Source organism: Berghia stephanieae, chromosome 8, assembly GCF_034508935.2.
Source record: "Berghia stephanieae isolate SIO BIC M18660-M18661 chromosome 8, UCSD_Bste_1.3, whole genome shotgun sequence".
NCBI classification, from domain to species: Eukaryota; Metazoa; Mollusca; class Gastropoda; order Nudibranchia; family Aeolidiidae; genus Berghia; species Berghia stephanieae.
The window spans coordinates 18833839-18854639 of NC_088367.1; the positions used below are offsets into that span (position 1 = coordinate 18833839).

Genomic DNA, 20801 nt, shown 5'->3' on the forward strand with positions numbered 1-20801 from the left:
ATGCAGCAGTTCAAAGTTGAGTCAGTGTAAAAGGCTCTTCACTGTCACCATACTGAGATATAAATCTGGCTGTAATTAATGTTGTCTTTGTTGAAAAGAACTGGAATACAGGCACCATATTTGCCTTGCAAACTTACCTGCTCTGTGTTTAAGTTTAAGTTGGCTTGGTACCCTTTGTCCAGCACATTTAGTGGATACTGCTCTATATAAAAGCTCACATTTTAAAAAAATTATGTCGCTTATGGTGCTGAAGACATGCAAATCAAAAATGCCATAGAAATGGTTCATGAGAAGACTTTTTATGGTTTAGCTGTAATATGGAGATAAAAGCTTTTAAAAATTTGAAAGTGTTATTTGTTTTTGTTGTTGACAATAACAAAGTTAAAAGTTACATTTCAAATTCGTTTAGATTAATAAATCTTTTTATCCAGCCATTTAAAGTTGAATCGCTTTCCACTTTATACACAAGTCATCCGGTCTAGGTAATAATGAAGATATGACCCGGTTTGTAATCGTGTAGCAGCTAGAGTAGGGCATGGTAAGTAGAGGCAACATTGACCAAAGTACAGCAGAGATGTCAGCATAGTGTCCCAACCTGAAGGCAATAGGAAACACTTAGATAGTTCCTAAGACATACAATGCGCTCAGATGATATGTAAGCGGAAAAAACATAATTCTCACAGAGAGATATCTGACTGCCTTCCTCGCAGATAAGGACATCAATACAGGGTCCGTGCAAATCTATGTCATCCCAGGACATTGAGAGTGATTGGAGGTTGTTTTTGTTTTTAAGGGTTTTATGGCACTTGCGACACATTTAGGCCATTTCAACGCCAGTAAAAAGAAAGAAAATGGGATAGTCAAAAAAATTCTAGATTTACAATTAAAAGCACACAAGAATAAGTAAGACAAAGGGTAATGGTTTAAATAGGGAACGTGTAGATTACACCAGCGCAGTGTACTTAGTCTGAGACCAGCAATAAGTATAAGTATAAGTCTCATCCAGACACAAGCAGAGGATCTCACAACGAGAAAAACTCAAATGTTTACAAACAATTATATATTCAATACAAAAAATGATTTACAAGGGAAAAAAATCATCTCCCAAAACTACGACACATTTGACTGTTCCCCTCAAGCCAAGGAATCCGGCCAGGGCCAGGTAAGTAATTTCATTCCAAGGCCAAGACAAAGACAGAAAGCAAACTCAGAAAACAGATAGAGGGATGTAGAATACACAGCAAGTGACCTCCTGCCCACCATGTAAGGTCGAAAAAACTCACCCAGGGTTATTGCAGACCCTTAAAGTAACCCCAGCAATCCTCTGCCACTAAGAGTAAGAGAATGATTATATCAAATAAACATAGTATATAATTAAAGAGGCACGAAGACAACAAACAAAAAGAATACAATAAATTAAACTTTGCTTCCCATTTTTATTTCCAAGTTCATATTTCAAAAATTTGGTAGTAATATTATTATAAAACATGAAAGAAAGACCTAGCCTTCATAATATTTACAACAGAGAAATAAATACAGAGACACCCCGATGTAACGACATCCGTTATAGCGACATTCCCTGTATAACGACATGGTACTCGGGTCCCATTTTATTTTACTATATATCAGTAGTAATAAAAACCCCTCTATAGCGACGTACATTTCAGCAAAACCCCTGTATAACGACATTTCTGGTCCGACAAACCTTGAAGTTTGAAGGTGCTTGTCTACCATGAAATTGTTCGTAACTATTACAAGTGGTATCTTCCATTCTATGTATGTTGTCTACTCGTAATAAGCCCAGAGCTAGTTCTTATTGTAGCCAATGAAAACGCTTCTTTTTCAGCCAATCAATGGTCACATTTGTACAACACCGCAGCCAATCAGAAGGCTCGCCTTTCACCAATCAGAAGGCTCGCCTTTCACCCAATGAATGCCTGTGACAGGTCAACACTGGACTGTTTATAAATCCTTTGTCCACTCTCCATTCATTGCCGGTCCCAAGCCCGGATAAACTACAGAGGGAAAATGAAAAAGTATACATTCACTACACAAGACCCAAAACACCTCCTGATATACACACATAGGAAACCTCTCTGTAACGGCATCCCTCTATAACGACACGTTTTCCCAGTTCCGACGATGTCGTTATATCGAGGTTGCACTGTATTATCTAGAGCATACCAGCAGAAGATTAAAATAGTCATCTGATATCCTCCATTTTTTTAAAACAACCCATACACATAAATGAACAATTGGCAAAAACATGAAATACTACTAATAATGGCTGAGCAGAACTTATTGTCTGTTGTTTTTTAAGAGTTTGCGACACTTAAAGGTCATGGGAAAAAGTTGTAGATCTGAAATTAAAAGTACCAAATACAAAAGAGACCGGTTAAAATAGGGAATAGAAGAGCAATCCATCAATATGCCTCTACCTAAAAGTCCCACCCAGCCAAAAGCAATGAATCCTGCTGTGAAGGGTATACTCAAATGCTTAACAAAAACAATATATTAAAAACTAAAAGTTACCTTAGCACATAATAGTTAAGGACGTTTTTAGGGTAAGGGAGAAAAAAAAAAGCAATCTCAATCCAGAGAAAAGACAGAGAGAAACATGAAGAGGGAAAACAGATATTGGATTTGAAAAAAGAAGAGACAGCAAAAGTGACATCTCCACCCACCATGGGAGGTCAGAAGACCCCAAGGAGAGCATTTTTCTTGTTTTTTAACAAAGTCAAGTAATATTGGGTGCTCTTAATGATTGTCGGCTGGGGGAGGAGGACAAAAGAAGCATTGTTTGTTTTTTGTTTTTAAGGGTTTTACGGCGCTTGCAACACATTAAGGTCATATCAGCACCAGTAAAAAGGAAGACAATGGGATAGTAAAAAGTTCTAGAATTACAACTAAAGCACAAAAGAAAAGGTAAGACAAAGGGGAATTGGTTCAAATAGGGAACAGATGTAGATTTCAAGAGCACACCGTCAAAGTACTTAGTTTGAGATCACCTGAAAGTCTCATCCAGATACAAGCACAGGTCCCTACTAAGAGGAATACACTCAAATGTTTACCAATCATATAATATAATATGTAAACTAAACATAATACAATGCATAACAGGGAGATAATTTACAAGGAAAAAAATATCATCTCCCAAAACTATAACTATACATTCGACTGTTTCCCTCCCAGCCAAGGTACTCCGGCAAGGATCAGGACAAAACTCATTCCAAGACAATGACTGGAAACAATTGGAAAACGGGTATGGGGGGATAGAAGACACAGAATGTACCTCCCTATGGGAGGTCAGGATCCCCACCCAAAAGAGCATTGATCACAATTAATATTACATTAGCGGTTGGAGATATGCAATTTAAAAAGTGCAATACCTATTTATTTTTTTCATTCTTTGCAATGATAAACCACTTGTCTTTGTATCGAAAGATTTTAGGTTCGTATCCAGGTAAAGGCACTTGGATTTTCTTTCCAGTGGTGCCAGTATCCAAATGAAAAAAAAAGAATTCTCCACGTTGCTCATCATAACATATATTTGGCACAATGGAATAATATTTCCCTACAATAAAATTCCAAGGTTGAGTTTTAACTAACAGATCTACCATTCTTGTGACATTTGTTAAGTTACACTTTTTACAACTTGAAAAAGGAAGATAGTACACAACATATCAATTAGATATATTTAACATTCGGCACCTGCAACACTTGTGACAATACCATGAGCAAACACACTTTGGTAACATTGTTACTAACAAAGTGAATTTTTGGTATTAGTGATAATATCATTCAATCATCAAATGTGGATAAGTAAAAAAAATGTTTAAATGAATAAAGTGAAAGAGAGAGAAGATGAAAAAGATGAAAATACCAACCCTAGAATATGAAATTAATATTATGGAGGCCTTTGGAAATAAAAAAAATCAAAAGGAACTAATTGCACAAGAGAAGAAACTTCACAAACTGTTATACATATTCACAATCGATAAAATCATGCTTGCACTATGAATTTGAAATGGAATGTAAAAATATCTAAATTGTAATGACAGTATATCTCAGTCTTACAAGAAAAATATCTAAAACAAAATTCTCAGAACATGCATTTTACTTTGCGCCACCATCAATCTGGAATTCTCTCTTTTTCGTTCTTGACCAGAAATGCTCATACTATTGGGTGCTTCCAAGTCTAGACTGAATACAGAATATTTTAGATTAACTTTTCCTTAATATTTCAAAATCACATTCTTCATATTCCATTGGAATCAGCATAACTGAGATCATCTATAAGAGTATCAGTATCATTAATTTTCTTACAATTCTCAAGTCAACAAAGTCTTGTAGAGTGCCATTTGTACACATTCGGTGGAGATTGGCGCTCTATAAATTCTATTATTATTATTATTATTATCATGGAGAAGTGCAAGATGAAAACAGAGATAAAAATATTACTGTGTCGGAGAGCAAAACCCATGATCCAATTGATATGACACCCACCACCTGGCTGAGGAAAGTGAAAGAGAGGTCGGCAAGCAGTAGCACTGTCCACTGAACTATCCGGTACCCAACATGGTGGGCATCGTATCAATTGGGTTCAGAGTTCAGCTCTCTGACCCCGTGATATTTTTATTATTTTTCATCATTATTGATATACATAAATGCCCACTCCACATTTTTCTGAATTCGAGTTCTTGTGCAATAAATTAAGTCAAAGAGCAAATTATTAACTTATATATGCTCAAAATGGCAGTGTATTGAGGAATTGACTGCTCCACCTTCACCAGATCTTTGTACAGCTTTTATCACATAATTTGACATGACAAATAAGCTTCATAGCTTTCATTCTTACCCCCATGCAATACAGTCAACACTTTCTATATATATATATTAACACTAATATTAACTCACTCAACCCTAACACCAACTATATCCGTAGTTTACCCGGGTTACGTTTACTCCATGCCTATTTATTACATTTTTCAGAGACGAATTATAGGCGTACTATCAAAGCTAATGTTTTTAGTTTTTACATGTTAATGGTAGTTGAATAAAACTATCTATGTCATGCTCATTTTTAATAAAAAATTTTCCGAAGTTTGAAAAGTAGCAAAATGTCTAGGATTGAGCAAGTTAACATAACCATTGTATTCCCATGATTTGTTTAAGATGTACATATCATTATTATGAATTTTCAAATGTAAAAGAGCAAAATCCTCACTGAAAGGGAAACACTCAAATAGTTTCTAATACTTTCACTCAGAGAAATCAGTTACAATGGAAAAAAAAAATTCTCAGATCAGAGAAAAACAGGTGTTCACAGTATTCACATCCACTGACTGCCACCCTCCCTCAAAGTACACAATCCATCAGCCTCCCACAAATTCTGCAGATCATTGAAAAGGTTGGGTAATAATACAGGAAGAATATAATATTTGAACTCATTGACATAAATAGTGGTTTCCGCAAGAGTGTACGCCGCCTGAATGCCTAATTTTCTAATGAATCAGAATTTTGTTTTGTTTTTAAGGGTTTTTTCTGTGACACATTTAGGTCATTTCAGAATGAAGTAAGATGTCATAGGTCATGGATTTTCCCGTGAGATATGTCCTGCACATAAAGAGAGACCATTCCCTTATGTAGTTTTACTTATTTTAAAATTCTCTTTCTTGGTTTTTGTAAAACCTTCACTCTGCCATTGACCAGTTGGCTGTCAAATGATTTGGATGTATTTTCTCTGCAAAGTTTAGCTGATGCTGTTTTGCATGAATTATTCTTTATCAAAATCAATTTCGATTTCAAATGTTACAGGCATTGTGGTTAGTGGAGTGCTTTATTGATTCAATGTTTCTGCCTATATCATGGACAGGAAGCGTATTACCATTCTGAGTGACACAAGGTTGTAGCTGCATGGTGGTGTGCAAGGGGCTATTTTATATTGCGCTGTGGAACATTTTATTGACTTGGAACTCAAAACTTTTCTTTTGGGTATTGTCATGATTTGATCAGGTTTGAGGTTTGTTGTGATTGTGATTTTTAAACGAAAATCACCAATATGACATGTCATTCATTATGAATAGATTGAAGATTTTAGACGTTTTCTTCAGTTTTCTTGGGTTTTTTTTTTTTTTTTTGTGAACCAGAGTATCAGGGAAACTGAAAAACAGTTACATAATTTAGACCTATCTAAGGAAGGCATTTGTTTAGCAGGAGAAGACATTTTTGTTGGAAGCTATATGGATGTTCTCTCTGAGACACCTGAAAAGGATGCTAATTCTTTCAGGAGCTCATGGTTGCAGACTTATCTGTTTACTGCCATTTACATAAAATCCAAGATACCCTTAAATAATCCATTGTTGAGAATGTTTTTCCTTCTTGGATACCACGGTATCTAGACAAGCAGCATTACTTCAAACAGTCTGTTCATCCTGGTGATTTTCACAATGAAATCATGACTATGCAGTCTGATTTGGACATTTCTGCAGAAGATGTTGAATTAGATGTCTGGTAGAGCAAGGTGTTTAAGTTGTTTAATAGGAATCAAACAGTCGAACATCGACCAGGCCAAGAGTTGAGCAATCTTTCAGTATTAAAATCTCCCAAAAGACAGTCCTCAGTCTTGGTCAGCACATCTCTAAATCAAGCCATGATCTCTACAACAGGAAAGATGCCATCAGATCTCCCATTAGATTCTTCATTTCCCTACCATATCAGACTGCTGCCTCCAGGATGTCCAGGTCAAAGAAGAGGTCAGCTGAAGAATGAACCTCTGAAGCCATTTCAACTTCAAAATCTACCTCATCTCCCACTGCAAAAGGCATAAAAAAGACAACTTTCCCCTGCCCTTAATGAATAAATTAAATTATCAAGAAAATAAAAACAATTTAAATGCCTCTGGATATGAAGATCATGAAAAAGGAAGAAATCATGACCACATTACAACTTCCTCGCCAAGATGGAGCTTTGGTGTTAAACGTGGTGTAAATGGTAATGGTCTATCACAGACTAAAACATAATTAATGAAGACAATTTATCCAAATTTGTATTGAATGTTCATTTCAATGATGCAATAATCCAACCAATGCAAGAACACCAGTGTGACTCTGCAGTCCAAGCACTTCAAAAGCTATGAAATCCTTTCCTTGGTTAAGCATAGTGTTAGCAGCTCTACATTAGAAAACAAAATCAGCCACAAAAACAATAACGAAAGGAAATAACACATTCTCAGTCCTGAGAGAGGACGGATCTGCAACAGCAGAATTAATGACATGTGGGAGCCAAAGCCAAAAGGACGCTTCAACACCGACATACCTTTCATCACCCAAGACAACAACCATTGTGGATGCATGGAGTGTAAAAATCAATGTATGTGACAGGAAAAGCAGCAGTAAATCACAATCAACAGACTATAAAATTTGTGTGATGCTTCAAACCGTTATAAGACTCATCATAAAGAACACGTCATCATAAGGTCTTTATATCACAAACTCTGGCTGATACAAGTAACATAATGAATAGACGAAGAATCTAAATATTTTACTTCAACTTTACAAATTTTATCTCGGGCAGTTAATTCAGAAAATTTCAAAATAGCACAGATTTCAGATTCCTCCATTTGTAACAAATGAATAAGTAAATGAAATACTCTTTTTCTCTTTGGTAGACAAGAATTTTTCAAAACTGAAAACTCATCCACGACAAATCCCAAACAACTGCATAGCACCACTTTTAATTCCTGTTGCATTTCATTAGACATGTTTTACTCTCATTAGATTAGAAATCTGGATACCAATTTTGAAATCATAATTTTTCAGATTTGTGATTGGTGGGACGGTTGAATTCATATACTCAACTCTGCATTAGATGGGTATACATAATAAATCACTTATTATGATACATGTGCGGTTCTTAACTCCCTAGTTTGCCATCAACAAGATGATAAAGAAAGTAAAAAGCATTAATCAATATTTTAACTGCAACCATACGAATTATTCATAATTGTGTAAATTAAATCAAAGACAATATCAATTTCAAAAACGGAGAACGATATATCTAAGATATTCACAGAATTATCCCCAGAGATAAATGACAAAGGAAGAAACTATAGACTATAGAAAGATCATCTGCAAAAATCATTGGTAGCTTATATTCACTTATAAGATAACATTCAATTTGCAATTTGGATTTTTCAACATTGTGATGTGTAATTTTGATATTTTGGTAGGAAACCACAAATGTAATACCTACATTTGAAATATGTTTCATTGCATTGCTTGACCTCATAAACATATATATAGACACCAAAATCATATTTTTGATAATGGCTTTTTCAATTTTCAATTTTGGTGGGAATTTTTTGAGCTACAAGTCGGTTCCCTCCCAATTCAGCACACACAAGAAGTGCATGCCGAAGTATAGGCCATATAACCATTATGAAACAATAGATCAAACTCATGGATGACACTCCGAAGACAGACAAAGACATTTCACCAAGCAATGGTTGAAGAGGCCTGGAAAGAAATTTCAGAAATGAGCCTGGCATTATTCATCCTTCTCGTAGTTCTTTCAGAGAAGGGAACTGTCCAGTATTGTGTTTTGATATGCAAAATGTTATGACTGTTCCGAAGGCTGAAGTTTCAACATTTTTTTACTTGAGAAAGCTTTCAGTTTATAACATGACTGCCCATCTTTCAGTAGACAAGTCAGTCAATTGTAATGTTTGGAATGAGGGACAGTCAGGTAGATCTGGCAATCATGTAGCTAGTGCTCTTACTCTTATGAAGATTTTGGAGTCAATTGTTAGCACCAAACCCGAAATAAAAAATGTAATTCTGTGGTCAGATTCATGTGTACCCCAAAATAGAAATAGAATCATGAGCACAGCTATTTTGGATTTTCTTAAAAGGCATCCTGGAGTAGAAATAATCACACAAAAATTTTCACAAAGTGGGCATGCTTGTGTCCAAGAGGTGGATGCTGCGTACAGCAGTATTGATAGTACTTTAAAAAAAAAAAAAAACAGAGATGTTTAGTCCTGTAGGAGTGATTTAGATGTTGAAATCTGTAAGGAGACGCAATCCATTTCATATCATACAAATGAGGAATAAAAATTTTCTCAACATTCAACCGACTGCACAAGCTTATGTGTTTGAAAAAGTACCTTTCACACAAGTTAAGCAGTTGGTTTACAATGCTCAACATCCCCACACAATTTATTATAAGCTACTACACTCTGGTCCAAGCATACCAGCTCCTCTCCTTGTCCTTAGGTCTTTGAGAAAAGAAAAGAACATAGTATACAGGTCGTCCCCACAATAACTTTCCAGACATCCAAGAAAAGTGGTTAATTAATCTCTATTGAGAAGAAGAAAGACGTAAAGAAAATGATGGCATACATGCCAGAGGTTGATAGAACCTTCTTTTCCACACTTGGTGTGGTGTCTGATTAAATCTAACATTCATTTAAAATATGACAAAATACAATTTATATGAAATGAGGAATGCTGAGAATTTTATTTTTTTAATGCAATTCTTTTTCTGGCTTCAACAATTTACAAGACATTATATTATACATCTTTGTTTTTAAAAAGTTCGAAGATTTTAGTCTAATGCCCTTTTAAACACAAGATAAATTATATGAAGCCTTCAAAGCTTAACTGAAACACCACTTACAATTTACATTGTAGTTCTATAACTGCCTTACCTTATATAATTATTGTAGTTGGTTAGCATATTTTATCAAATAATTTATGTTGCTGTACTTGCATGTGTTCCTGTGTATGTAATGTAGTCATTGTATGTATACATAAATAATATCATTATAATGCTCACTTTTTCATACGGGGTCAAGTGTTATACAATAAATGACATTCAATATTATGTTTTTGCTTTCTAGGACTCGGCCTCTCTGGCAGCTTTTGTTCCATTTGTGTCTTTTTCGTAATTTCTATTTAAGTATCGAATAGACCCAGTTTTATGATTGAAGAAACTTTTTCCATAGTTCAAAGTTTTTTAGTTGCTTAAATTCAAAGCCTGGATACTGGAAAAAAGAAATGGCAGGGGACGTTCAGGAAACAGTCCAGATTGTTTGGGATTTAGGATTCTACGAATGATGTAGATTACCTTTTGGTGTCAAGAACATAGTCGTCATCATTTTAACAGTGTATGCAAGCTTGCATGGGTGACACACACTTTAATGCCCGTTAATTGCATTTAGACAAAATCAGTTAGATGTTCTCAGCAAACAAGTTGCATCTGAATTGAAAATGATACCATTTAAATGTAAATTATTACAGACTAAACTGAAGTATTTAGGATTCTACGAATGATGTAGATTACCTTTTGGTGTCAAGAACATAGTCGTCATCATTTTAGCAGTGTATGCAGGCTTGCATGGGTGACACACACTTCAATGCCCGTTAATTGCATTTAGACAAAATCAGTTAGATGTTCTCAGCAACCAAGTTGCAGCTGAATTGAAAATGATACCATTTAAATGTAAATTATTACAGACTAAACTGAAGTATTTATGGCACATGGTCTCCAGATCTAGTGTAGCATTATGTGATCCTAAAAAGATGTCGTGTGGAAAACTGGCCAGTCCAACAGACTTCCAAAGTACTCCAGTTATCTTGGGTTTTGTTGGGATACAAGCTATTAGATCACAATCTCTTATGGTATCAAAGGCTCAGGTGATAATGAAGACGACTTATCACTGATATTTCCAGAGGATGACAATTGTCAAAAAGATGATGTCAACATAGATAGACATGACAATGGATGGACATCCAAAAATTGTCATGACAGTATTGAGTCCTTGACTGGGTCAGAATTAAACGAAATGCCTGATCAGCCACAAATACAGAGATGTTGACCAAACTGGATGGTCTCTGATGAATTTTGTCATTACTTGAGCTTATACTTATACCCAGCACAGTGAATGAGTCACCCAAATTCCAGACTCGATTGAGATGTTTAGTGAAATTTTGAGATTCCATGATTATGATCATGTCATATATTCAAATTACATTGAACATATATTACTATCCTTCTCATCTGTTTGTAGTTTGTTTTTTTAATGGTTTTACGGCGCTTGCAACACATTGAGGTCAAATCAGCACCAGTAAAAAACAAAGAAAATAGGATAGTAAAAAGTTCTAGAATTACAATTAAAGTACCCTAGAGAAAGGAAGACAAAGGGAAATTAGTGTAAATTGGGAACAGATGTAGATTCAAAGAGCAAACTGTTTGTTTTGTCTTGTTTGTTCCTCCACCAAATACCCATGCATTATATAAAGTAGAAAAAAAAAAATGAGTGTTTCCATACATGTGTTGATCCCAAAAGTAGAAGGAACTGATAATGCAGATAAAAGCTTAAATAAATAATTTACAAATATTACATTACCAAAATGCAATAGATAAAAGAGTATCACACAGTATATCGAGAGAAAAAAAAAAAAGGATAAAAACAGGAAAAGGGATTGATGGCATATGCAACAATTGACAAGCTCAATGTCCACCAAATATACTTTTTAAATTAACTTTCAAATCCCTCAGACATTCTGTCCTCAGTTTACTTCACGAATCTCACTCTCCCCAATATTTACCATGTTATTATTATGAAAATCTTTGAAATGAAGGATTTTCATGTGAATCTAGAGTAATTTATGTTCCATAATTTGCATTCACGCTATCTTGATGGCAAAAGTGACTGGAAAAAAACCCCAATACATTATACACAGAAATATTCAGTTCATTACATGTGTAACAACTTGGAATCACCAAATTTAATGAAAGATTGAATGACTACTGAACAATATTTTTTTTTAAACCTGAAGGGTTCCACTTCAAAATGTGACAAGCACAATTAAGGGCTAATATATAAAATTCATCGTTGATGTCCACACATGAAATGATAATTATTTCCAACTGTACAACTGTATCCCTCATTATCCAAATTCATGCCAAACACAGGGTTTATTAGAAGCAGACCTGCCAATCCTCCACATTCCAAAAGTGGAATCAGAATGCCTGAAAATAGGAATTTGAGACAAAAAATAGGAATTTCACTTCTTTCACCCCCCCCCCTCCCCCCCCCCCCTCCCACCCCCCCTCCTTGCTCTTTTTTATTCTAACCATTATCATCATTTTAGAAAATCGGAATTTTAGAGACAATGGCGGAATAGTATTAAAAGGAAGTGTGAAAATAGGAATGATTCCGCCAAAAGCGGAAGGGTTGGCAGGTATGTAGAAGCATAAAGCTTTATTTTTCAAAATAAGCCAAATGAATTTAGCCCGCTTTGGGATTAAACCTTCAGCTGCTTTTACTTTTATTTTCTTTGATATAACCATTAAAGAAGAATTTGGGAGATTTCAAATTAAATAATAACATACTATATACAAAATTTGGTCAATCTTACACACAATCACATTCAACTTGTCACCCTTGAGATAAAGTAATAGGTGATGATAAATAAGGTGACCAGACCAATAATGATGTAGCACATAAGTTTGCGATTGCCTTTTCCAGAACCGACCATATTGGACAGTCTGTTCATGCTGCCAGTTAACAAGCCCTCTGAGCTACTGAAATCACCCGTCTGAGGAAAAACAGACACGCAAAAAATTAATTTCAAAATTCAAACAATTGTCGAGAGATGATTAAACTAACAGGTTTGTCAACTAACAACAATCATGTGATTTACAATTTTGACATTTTCAAGAAGGATACGCCGACATAGGGAAACATAAAGCATTAAATATCAAATGAAAGGAAGTTATCCATTCTATCGTCTACATCCAATTATTTGCTTTAAATGTGTACTTGAATTAGAATTCCATCATTATATAGTCTATAAAAGTATGCAAACTTACTTCAAACATGTTTTTTGCTACATTCAAAATTATAGTTTTTTGGCAGATAAAATTGATTTCCTAATACGTTTATTCTACCACCTTGATGTTTCCAATGATTGTTTGTAAATATTCAATCAAATTTTGTAGAAGCTGGGTTTTTGGGGTTTTTTTTTTTTTAATTCATTTCTTTCTCAATTATGGATAACAATATTCAGGGACAATAATCAAGTTAGGAATTTAATTTTTGCACTTCAGAGACTCAAATTTACAATTCCAACTCTAAAAGTCATTTTAAAATTCTTTTTAAAAAATCAAAACATAAAATTTGAATTTGATTGATAAATAAGTAAAAAAGGTCTTTAATTAAAAAAAAACAAAGGTGGCAGGTTTCCATGACAACAGATATTTTTAAAAAACAACAAATTTTCATAATTCTCAATAGTCAATTATATAGGTAAGATCTCTCTATATATATGCTACTTTGAAAAAACGGATAAAGTTAAGAAAGAAAGAAAAAGGTATTCCAAACATTAACCCCCCCCCCCCCCCTAATTTGTACATACCATTCCATCCAGATATCTGTTTGAATCTTTTGATTCATTCTCAATGTCCAGAGCAATCTAAAATATAAATAAAGTAGCATGAATAAAAGCAATCTGTTTTAACTTCCTTCTCTGAAAATCACGTAAAATAGTTTCACTTCTAAACTTCTATTATAGTTTAAATCTTTTCTTTTAATGTGCCTTTGTGAAAGTGATATCAGAGCATGATTACTGTGGATGTTTAGGCGCTATATAAATTAATTATTTATCATAATTAAATCAGCATGTTTAAGTGACCCTTGACCTGCATAATATTGATGCATCCGAACAAAATTGGTTGGATTACATTTAAAAATGGCACAAATACCTAGATTTATCATAAATCTTGTACTCGTCAAACTGAACTATTTATTCAGGGAAGTCATGAATGTACCTTGTCAAAAATAACAACATTCAATTAGGCAACATTTCTGGTGCAATAAATATGGAATGAATAAATAGATTGTTGTGAGTTCTGATAGCTCACTCTCATTCTTATCACAAGTAAAGGGACTGGTGCAGTTTTTCCCCTGACCCATCTGTCCATACAGCAGAGAAAGGGTATCTGATTCTGTTAAAAGTGGGAGAAAATACTTTGCACTAGGCCAGCATATTATCTTAATGGCAGTAAGCAATGGTTATTGTCTGTTTCAATATTACAGAAGCCAGGATAAATTCCTGTTCCATTGGTCGTATGGATCTGAAGTCCTAATTTGTTTTTAAAGTCAATATAACTATAACACATCTGTGTTAATGTCCAAGTCCAAATTACTTACACCACGAAGCAAAGACACCTTGTCTTGTAGGCCATTCACTCTGTTCAGGTTCTCTGAATCTAACATTTCTTCACTTGACATAGTGCCTGTCAACAATAAAAGAAAATTAAATATTTAAATATTCAACTGACATGGCGTTCTTTTGCAAAATAAAATCCGAAATTTTGCAAGCTAAAAACAGCAAAATTTGCGGTTAATTTTCCTAAAAACCCATACTTATTTCATGAAAGGGAAAGGTATATTTATTTGTTTTTAAGTTTAAGGGTTTCACAGTGCTTGTAACAAATGTAAGGTCATATCAGTACCAGTAAAAAAGAAGAAAATGGGATAGTCAAAAAGAAACACTCTTGATTAATTATCTTTCACATTCTTTTGTTCTACACGAGCTATCAAATTTTTTAAAAAAATTATTCATCTGTTTTTTGTGTGTGTGTGGGGTTTTTTTTTTCTGCATGCAGCAAATATATGGGAACATGGGAACGAACTGAATATTATGCTTTACTTGAAAAGCTGTGAGGGCTTTTTCAAATTCATTAAATGATGGGAATCTATCCCTGACCTTTACATCCCCCATTGTAAACAGGTAAACAGGGGGCAGCCAGAGAGCAAACAAAAGAAAGGACCCTTGGGCACTAGAGAAACGTCTCCTGAATAAAAATTTGAGCTCTTGACAAGGCAAGCAATGAACGAAAGTTATAAATAGATGAAAACGGAAACGCGTCCACAGGTACAACCTAAACCTCTAACAGGTTTCACGCGAGATGTAATGGGACGATTTAAAATGGAGGCGCATTGGTTGACAAAAAATTGTTCTAACAATCACCTAAAAAAACTATGACAATTAAAAATAAAATCTTAAACAGTCTACATAAGTAGAATGTACTTTCATTTATTTAGGTGTAAACTGAGTCACCAGAGGGTTCTCGTCTGTGTAGTGATCTGACTGACAATAATGATGTATCATTACACACTTGAAAAAAAAAAAAATCTATTCACTAGCTACTATGTATTCACATACCTGTTTAATTAAGAGAAAGAGATTTTAAAATTTGACCCAACAAACATTCTAAGGCAGATGACTTAACCATGACACCCAACCTAAAATCCATCGACTGAATTAATGTTGGTTAATTTTATGTTTTTATTATTGATATTTTATTACCTTTACCTGTTTCTATGTGCATTTCGAAACTTTCCATATTCTGGAACGTGGATAAATGTTTAAAGAGTAGAATCTTATTGGCAGACAGGTCTTTCAATTAGTAGGTACTTCACTTTGGATCTTTTAAAGGCGTTTATTTTGTCGTGAATACTTTTTAACACCTTAACACCGAAGTGTGCAGTCGCCACCGAAGTGGGCAATCACCACCGAAGTGGGGTTCTCCATTTAGAGATCTAAATGGGCGTCGCCACCTAATCTAAGACTAAGTGGGAATTCCAAAGACATACGTTTACGTCGATGGGCATCTCCATATTGCGTCTATATCTCTATTTTACGCATATATGGGCATCTCAATAGCATAAATCTACTGGCTATCTGGGGCATGGTTCCAGGCACGTGAAATTAAATACTTAAGCACAAGTACCAAGGTCTTAGGTATAGAAAATATCAATCCATAGCAGGAGAAACGATAGTGGGCCATTCCATGTCAAGTGGACCAAATTTTCGGAAATTGGGAACCACACCCCTTTTGATTTTCTTCAAACTTGCCTCAATTGAAGATACTTATGAGCCATGAAGAAAACCAAATTTTCAGTTCAGAATATGGATATTTGAATTTTTTACAATTTTTTAAAATTTTGTCTCAAAACGTGTCAAAATCAAATTTGCTTGTGGGTCCATTTTTGAGAGGCTATAACTTTTTTGTTAATCATGTTAACTCTCTCAAATTTGGTAATCCTGTACAACTTTTAGCATAGATTACAATTATTTAAAGGAAAATGAAAACATTTATCAACTTTTGGAGTTATCTGCCCTTGAATATGGCTCCCCATGCAGTTCGGCAAAAAAATGAATTTTTTCAATATTTTTTTTCATGACACCAATCTTTTATTTTTGGTGATTGATGATTTGTATCTCAATAAATAACATATGGTCCAACATAATATGGCAAAAATATGGGTCTGGTACTATAATTTTTTTAACAATAACGCATAGCGTAATGCGACTTGCATCAAAATCGCATATTTGTGTCAACTTCAAGGCTCAAAACGGTCAAAGATGTCGGCTGGGATTTTTTTCAAAATTTGATATATTATGCAGATACACTATTTCTATAAGCACATGGAAGCTTTCCTTGTATTTTGAGGTGCTTCACGGTAAAAATCACCTGCAAAGAACCTAAGTATCTCAACTTTAAGTTTCAAAGGGGCATAACTCAATAAATTATTTAAACCCCCAAAATCGACTTATATTACACTACACAGATAACAAACAAAGCTTAAAATGTTTGGTTATGACAAACTCTTAAAAGATAATAAATTCAATGCTTTCAGTTTATTTATTTTTGAAAAAAGTGCGAAATAATGCATTAACAGTTCAATAATTGTAGGCTACACACTCATTCAGAAATATCAGGGTGGCATGAATGAAAAAAAAATTATCCAGCTCCTTTAGATTTATCACTTTGTGTGTTGGAATGTTCTACCATTAAAAATAGCTTGTTAAAAAGTGAGAAAGTTAAAGAAGGAGAAAGGACTTTTTGCCGAACCCGATTCTAAAAGAGGTAAAAGAATACCAGATGAGATTAAAGGAAAGGTAATTGAATTTTTATAACAACAATGAATATTGGCTGTGTCCTGGAAAGAAAAACTGTGTTTCAGTCACAATTGATGGGAAAAAACTGAAGTGCAAAAGTGTTTGATACTTGTTAATTTGAATGAACTGCATGCTGATGTTTTTAAAAAGTATCTACCCTCAATATGATATTGGTTTATCAAAATTCTGTGAATTTAGACCCGATGGTGCATTACTAGGAACGCATTCAGTTTGTGTTTGGGAAATCCATCAAAATTCAAAATTAATCATATACCTAGGGATAAATTCACTAATCTGAATAATTAAATAAAACAGTGTGTAATATGGAAAATCCAGAATGTATGCTTCGTCTTTGTGAAAAATGTGCAACAGACAATCTGAAAGCATTTCTTTCATTTTGTGGCCAATATAGATGTTGTGACTGTCAAGATGCATTAATTTGACTAGAACATCAGAATTTTCCTCAGAGAGGAATAATATAAGTAACTACAGTTACTATATTCCACTTTTATTCCTGATCATAAATCACTGTAGCATACATGCCTACTCGAAAAGAAATTTGGTTGACATCCTCACTCATACTCATATCAAAAAAATGAATTGCTAGCGCCATGATCCACAAAAATTCTACTAAAAGATAGTTTTTAAATAGATATTGGTCTAAAACAACTCTGATGACTCTGTGTTCCAAGAATTCTCTGTGCTAATTCAAAACATGGAGTGGGGTTATAGAATCAGCTTCCACGTCTTTAGAAGTCTCATATGCAAATCTTATGCCTATATGTCGCTAGAGCACGATTCCTTAAGTTGTTTTGGGCATAAGATCTGGTTGTCATATAGAGCTTGTAGACTTGTTCAAATTGCTGACTGTCTCACAGTTCTCCTAATTCCATCACAAGGCGATTTTCCCATGGATTGTTGCAAAAAAGTGACATGCCGCATGCAATCCAAAATCTTCATCATGATGACATCATTTTGAAAATTTTTATAGCTCATATATTGTGATGCTGCTCCATCACTGAAGTAAAATTACTTTATTTTTATGCTAGGGAGGGATGACTTCAAATGTCCCACCATCTGTCTCATAATTGTGTGCACTGGTGCAATGTCATGTATAAATAGTCACTAGCAATAAAAATACTAATATGATTTAATTTTTTTCATTCTCCTAGTAATACAACAATGGGATGAGGTGTCAATTGTGTATTGTCTCAATGACGCCCCTGGACATTATCTTGAATGATAAAAGAATAACTTTCAGCAAAACCTAATAGAACTATGGCTATGGTATTATCACTCAGGGTGTCTTTCACATGGTTTAGACATGCAGCTTGAGACTGCAATAAAACAATGTGGTCTAAGGTCATGAATTGTTTTGCAGATTTTTTCAGTAATATTTTCAACAGTATCTTCCAGTATTAATAAAGTAGCTCTGTCAGTATGCACCACTGTTTGAATTTAAGCATATCACATCAAGATCATTTTGAGAAAAGAGATTATTAAGAAATGCTTTCTGATTGTCTGTTCCAGGACATTTTTCACAACGATGAACTATACATTCTGGATTTTCAATATTACACACTATTTTACGTAATTATTCAGATTAGTTAAATTTATCCCGAGGAACAGCTAATATAATTAGTTTTGAATTTTGATGCATTTCACTAACAAAAGCTGAATGCATTCCTTTTGATCATACAGTAATATGGGCCTGAGTTCACAGAATTTTGATAAACCAATATTACATTGAGCTATTGAGGGTACTTTTTAAAAAGTTGCGCATGTAGTTCATTCAAATTAACAAGTATCAACACTTTTGCACTTCAGTTTTTTCCGCATCACTTGTGACTAAAACACAGTCTTCCTTTCCAGGACACAGCCGCAAATACTCATTGTTGTTATAAAAATTTAATTACCTTTCCTTTAATCTCATCTGCTATTCTTTTATCTCGTTTAGAATCGGGTTTGGCAAAAAGTCCTTTCTCCTTCTTTAACTTTCTCACTTTTTTTTACAAGCCATTTTTAACTGGAGAACATTCCAGCACACAAAATGATAAATCTAAAGGAGCTGGATAATTTTTTTCCATTCATGCCACCCTGATATATCTGAATGAGTGTGTAGTCTACAATTATTGAACTGTGTTAATGCATTATTTCGCACTTTTTTCAAAAATAAATAAACTGAAAGCATTGAATTTATTATCTTTTAAGAGTTTGTCATAAGCCAAACATTTTAAGCTTTGTTTGTTATCTGTGTAGTGTAATATAAGTCGATTTGGGGGTTCAAATAATTTATTGAGTTACACCCCTTTGAAACCTAAAGTTGAGATACTTAGGTTCTTTGCAGGTGATTTTTACCGTGAAGCACCTCAAAATACAAGGAAAGCTTCCATGTGCTTATAGAAATAGTGTATCTGCACAATATATCAAATTTTGAAAAAAATCCCAGCCGACATCTTTGACCGTTTTGAGCCTTGAAGTTGACACAAATTTGCGATTTTGGTGCACGTCGCATTACGCTATGCGTTATTGTTCGAAAAATTATAGTACCAGACCCATATTTTTGCCATATTATGTTGGACCATATGTTATTTATTGAGATACAAATCATCAATCACCAAAAATGAAAAATTGGTGTCATGAAAAAAAATATTGAAAAAATTCATTTTTTTGCCGAACTGCATGGGGAGCCATATTCAAGGGCAGATAACTCCAAAAGTTGATAAATGTTTTCATTTTCCTTTAAATAATTGTAATCTATGCTAAAAGTTGTACAGGATTACCAAATTTGAGAGAGTTAACATGATTAATAAAAAAGTTATAGCCTCTCAAAAATGGACCCACAAGCAAATTGATTTTGACACGTTTTGAGACAAAATTTTTAAAAATTGTAAAAAATTCAAATATCCATATTCTGAACTGAAAATTTGGTTTTCTTCATGGCTCATAAGTATCTTCAATTGAGCCAAGTTTGAGGAAAATCAAAAGGGGTGTGGTTCCCACCCTTGGTCCACTTGACGTGGAATGGCCCTAGTATTTATAAGTTACAAGGTTACTTGCGAACCCACAGTGTGCCTCACGGACATAAAACAGTTCACAATACAACAACAAAGCTGGGAAAAACTCAACAACAAACCAGAACACACAATCACAATAAATTCCCTACATTTTACATTTTATTCAATTTGTCAATTTATAGTAGCACTATGGTGAGGACATGGACCTCTCTCCTTTACCAATGCCAAGATGCTGACTACTGACTCTAAATGTATCAGTATTACTCAGTTATCCTAATTGATTTCAATTTCCAAACAGCGATCAACAATAACAATGACAATGTCAATGATCGAGACAATGACAATGATCCAACCCAACAACGAAAGTGAACGTCAAAGAAAGCAGAAAGTAATTGGGTAGAAGGATACTGAGCGGAGGGACACCTCGTATTTACCAGTCAGTACCTAGAAGTGCGTGTAAAGTGACAACTTTATTGCTATATTTGTCTTCTAAAGTATAACCCACCTCCGTTTCTGGATTTCGATCTCCAGTCTGCCATGTTGGAAGTTGGAAGATATGACGATGATTGTTGATAGAACTGCTTAGACTAGATGGCATTGCCGCTTTTGTTTTCGAATCAATTGCCAATTTTCATCTTAAAAAGGTGACCCTTGACACATTCATATTTTGTAATTACGATGCATACAACGTCGTCCAAACATATATTATCTACTCTCATATTATTCTTAAAATTATAAAATGTACATTTTAGAACATCAGACATGATATCCCCCCTCTGCATTGAATAACACAGTCTTGGATTCATCT

General features: G+C 34.3%; 1 protein-coding gene across 1 annotated transcript; it reads right to left on the reverse strand.

Moving 5' to 3' along the window:
* Positions 1 to 1416: 1416 nt before the first annotated feature.
* Positions 1417 to 20589, reverse strand: LOC144978304 (BET1-like protein). Its single transcript, XM_078924162.1, has 4 exons — positions 20499 to 20589; positions 14219 to 14304; positions 13425 to 13481; positions 1417 to 12605 (listed from the first exon to the last, which is right to left on the reverse strand). The coding sequence occupies exons 1-4, from the start codon at positions 20530 to 20532 to the stop codon at positions 12438 to 12440; spliced, it is 345 nt and encodes a 114-aa protein (XP_078780288.1). The 5' UTR covers positions 20533 to 20589; the 3' UTR covers positions 1417 to 12437.
* Positions 20590 to 20801: the final 212 nt, after the last annotated feature.

Bases quoted from the DNA above. Each gene is read 5' to 3' on its own strand.
- LOC144978304 (XM_078924162.1), bottom strand. From the start codon at position 20,532: ATGGCAGACTGGAGATCGAAATCCAGAAACGGAG. The intron at 13,482-14,218 runs GTAAGTAATTTG...TTTATATTTTAG, and splicing joins AGGTGTCTTTGCTTCGTGGT to ATTGCTCTGGACATTGAGAA. The intron at 12,606-13,424 runs GTATGTACAAAT...GTTTTTCCTCAG, and splicing joins ACAGATATCTGGATGGAATG to ACGGGTGATTTCAGTAGCTC.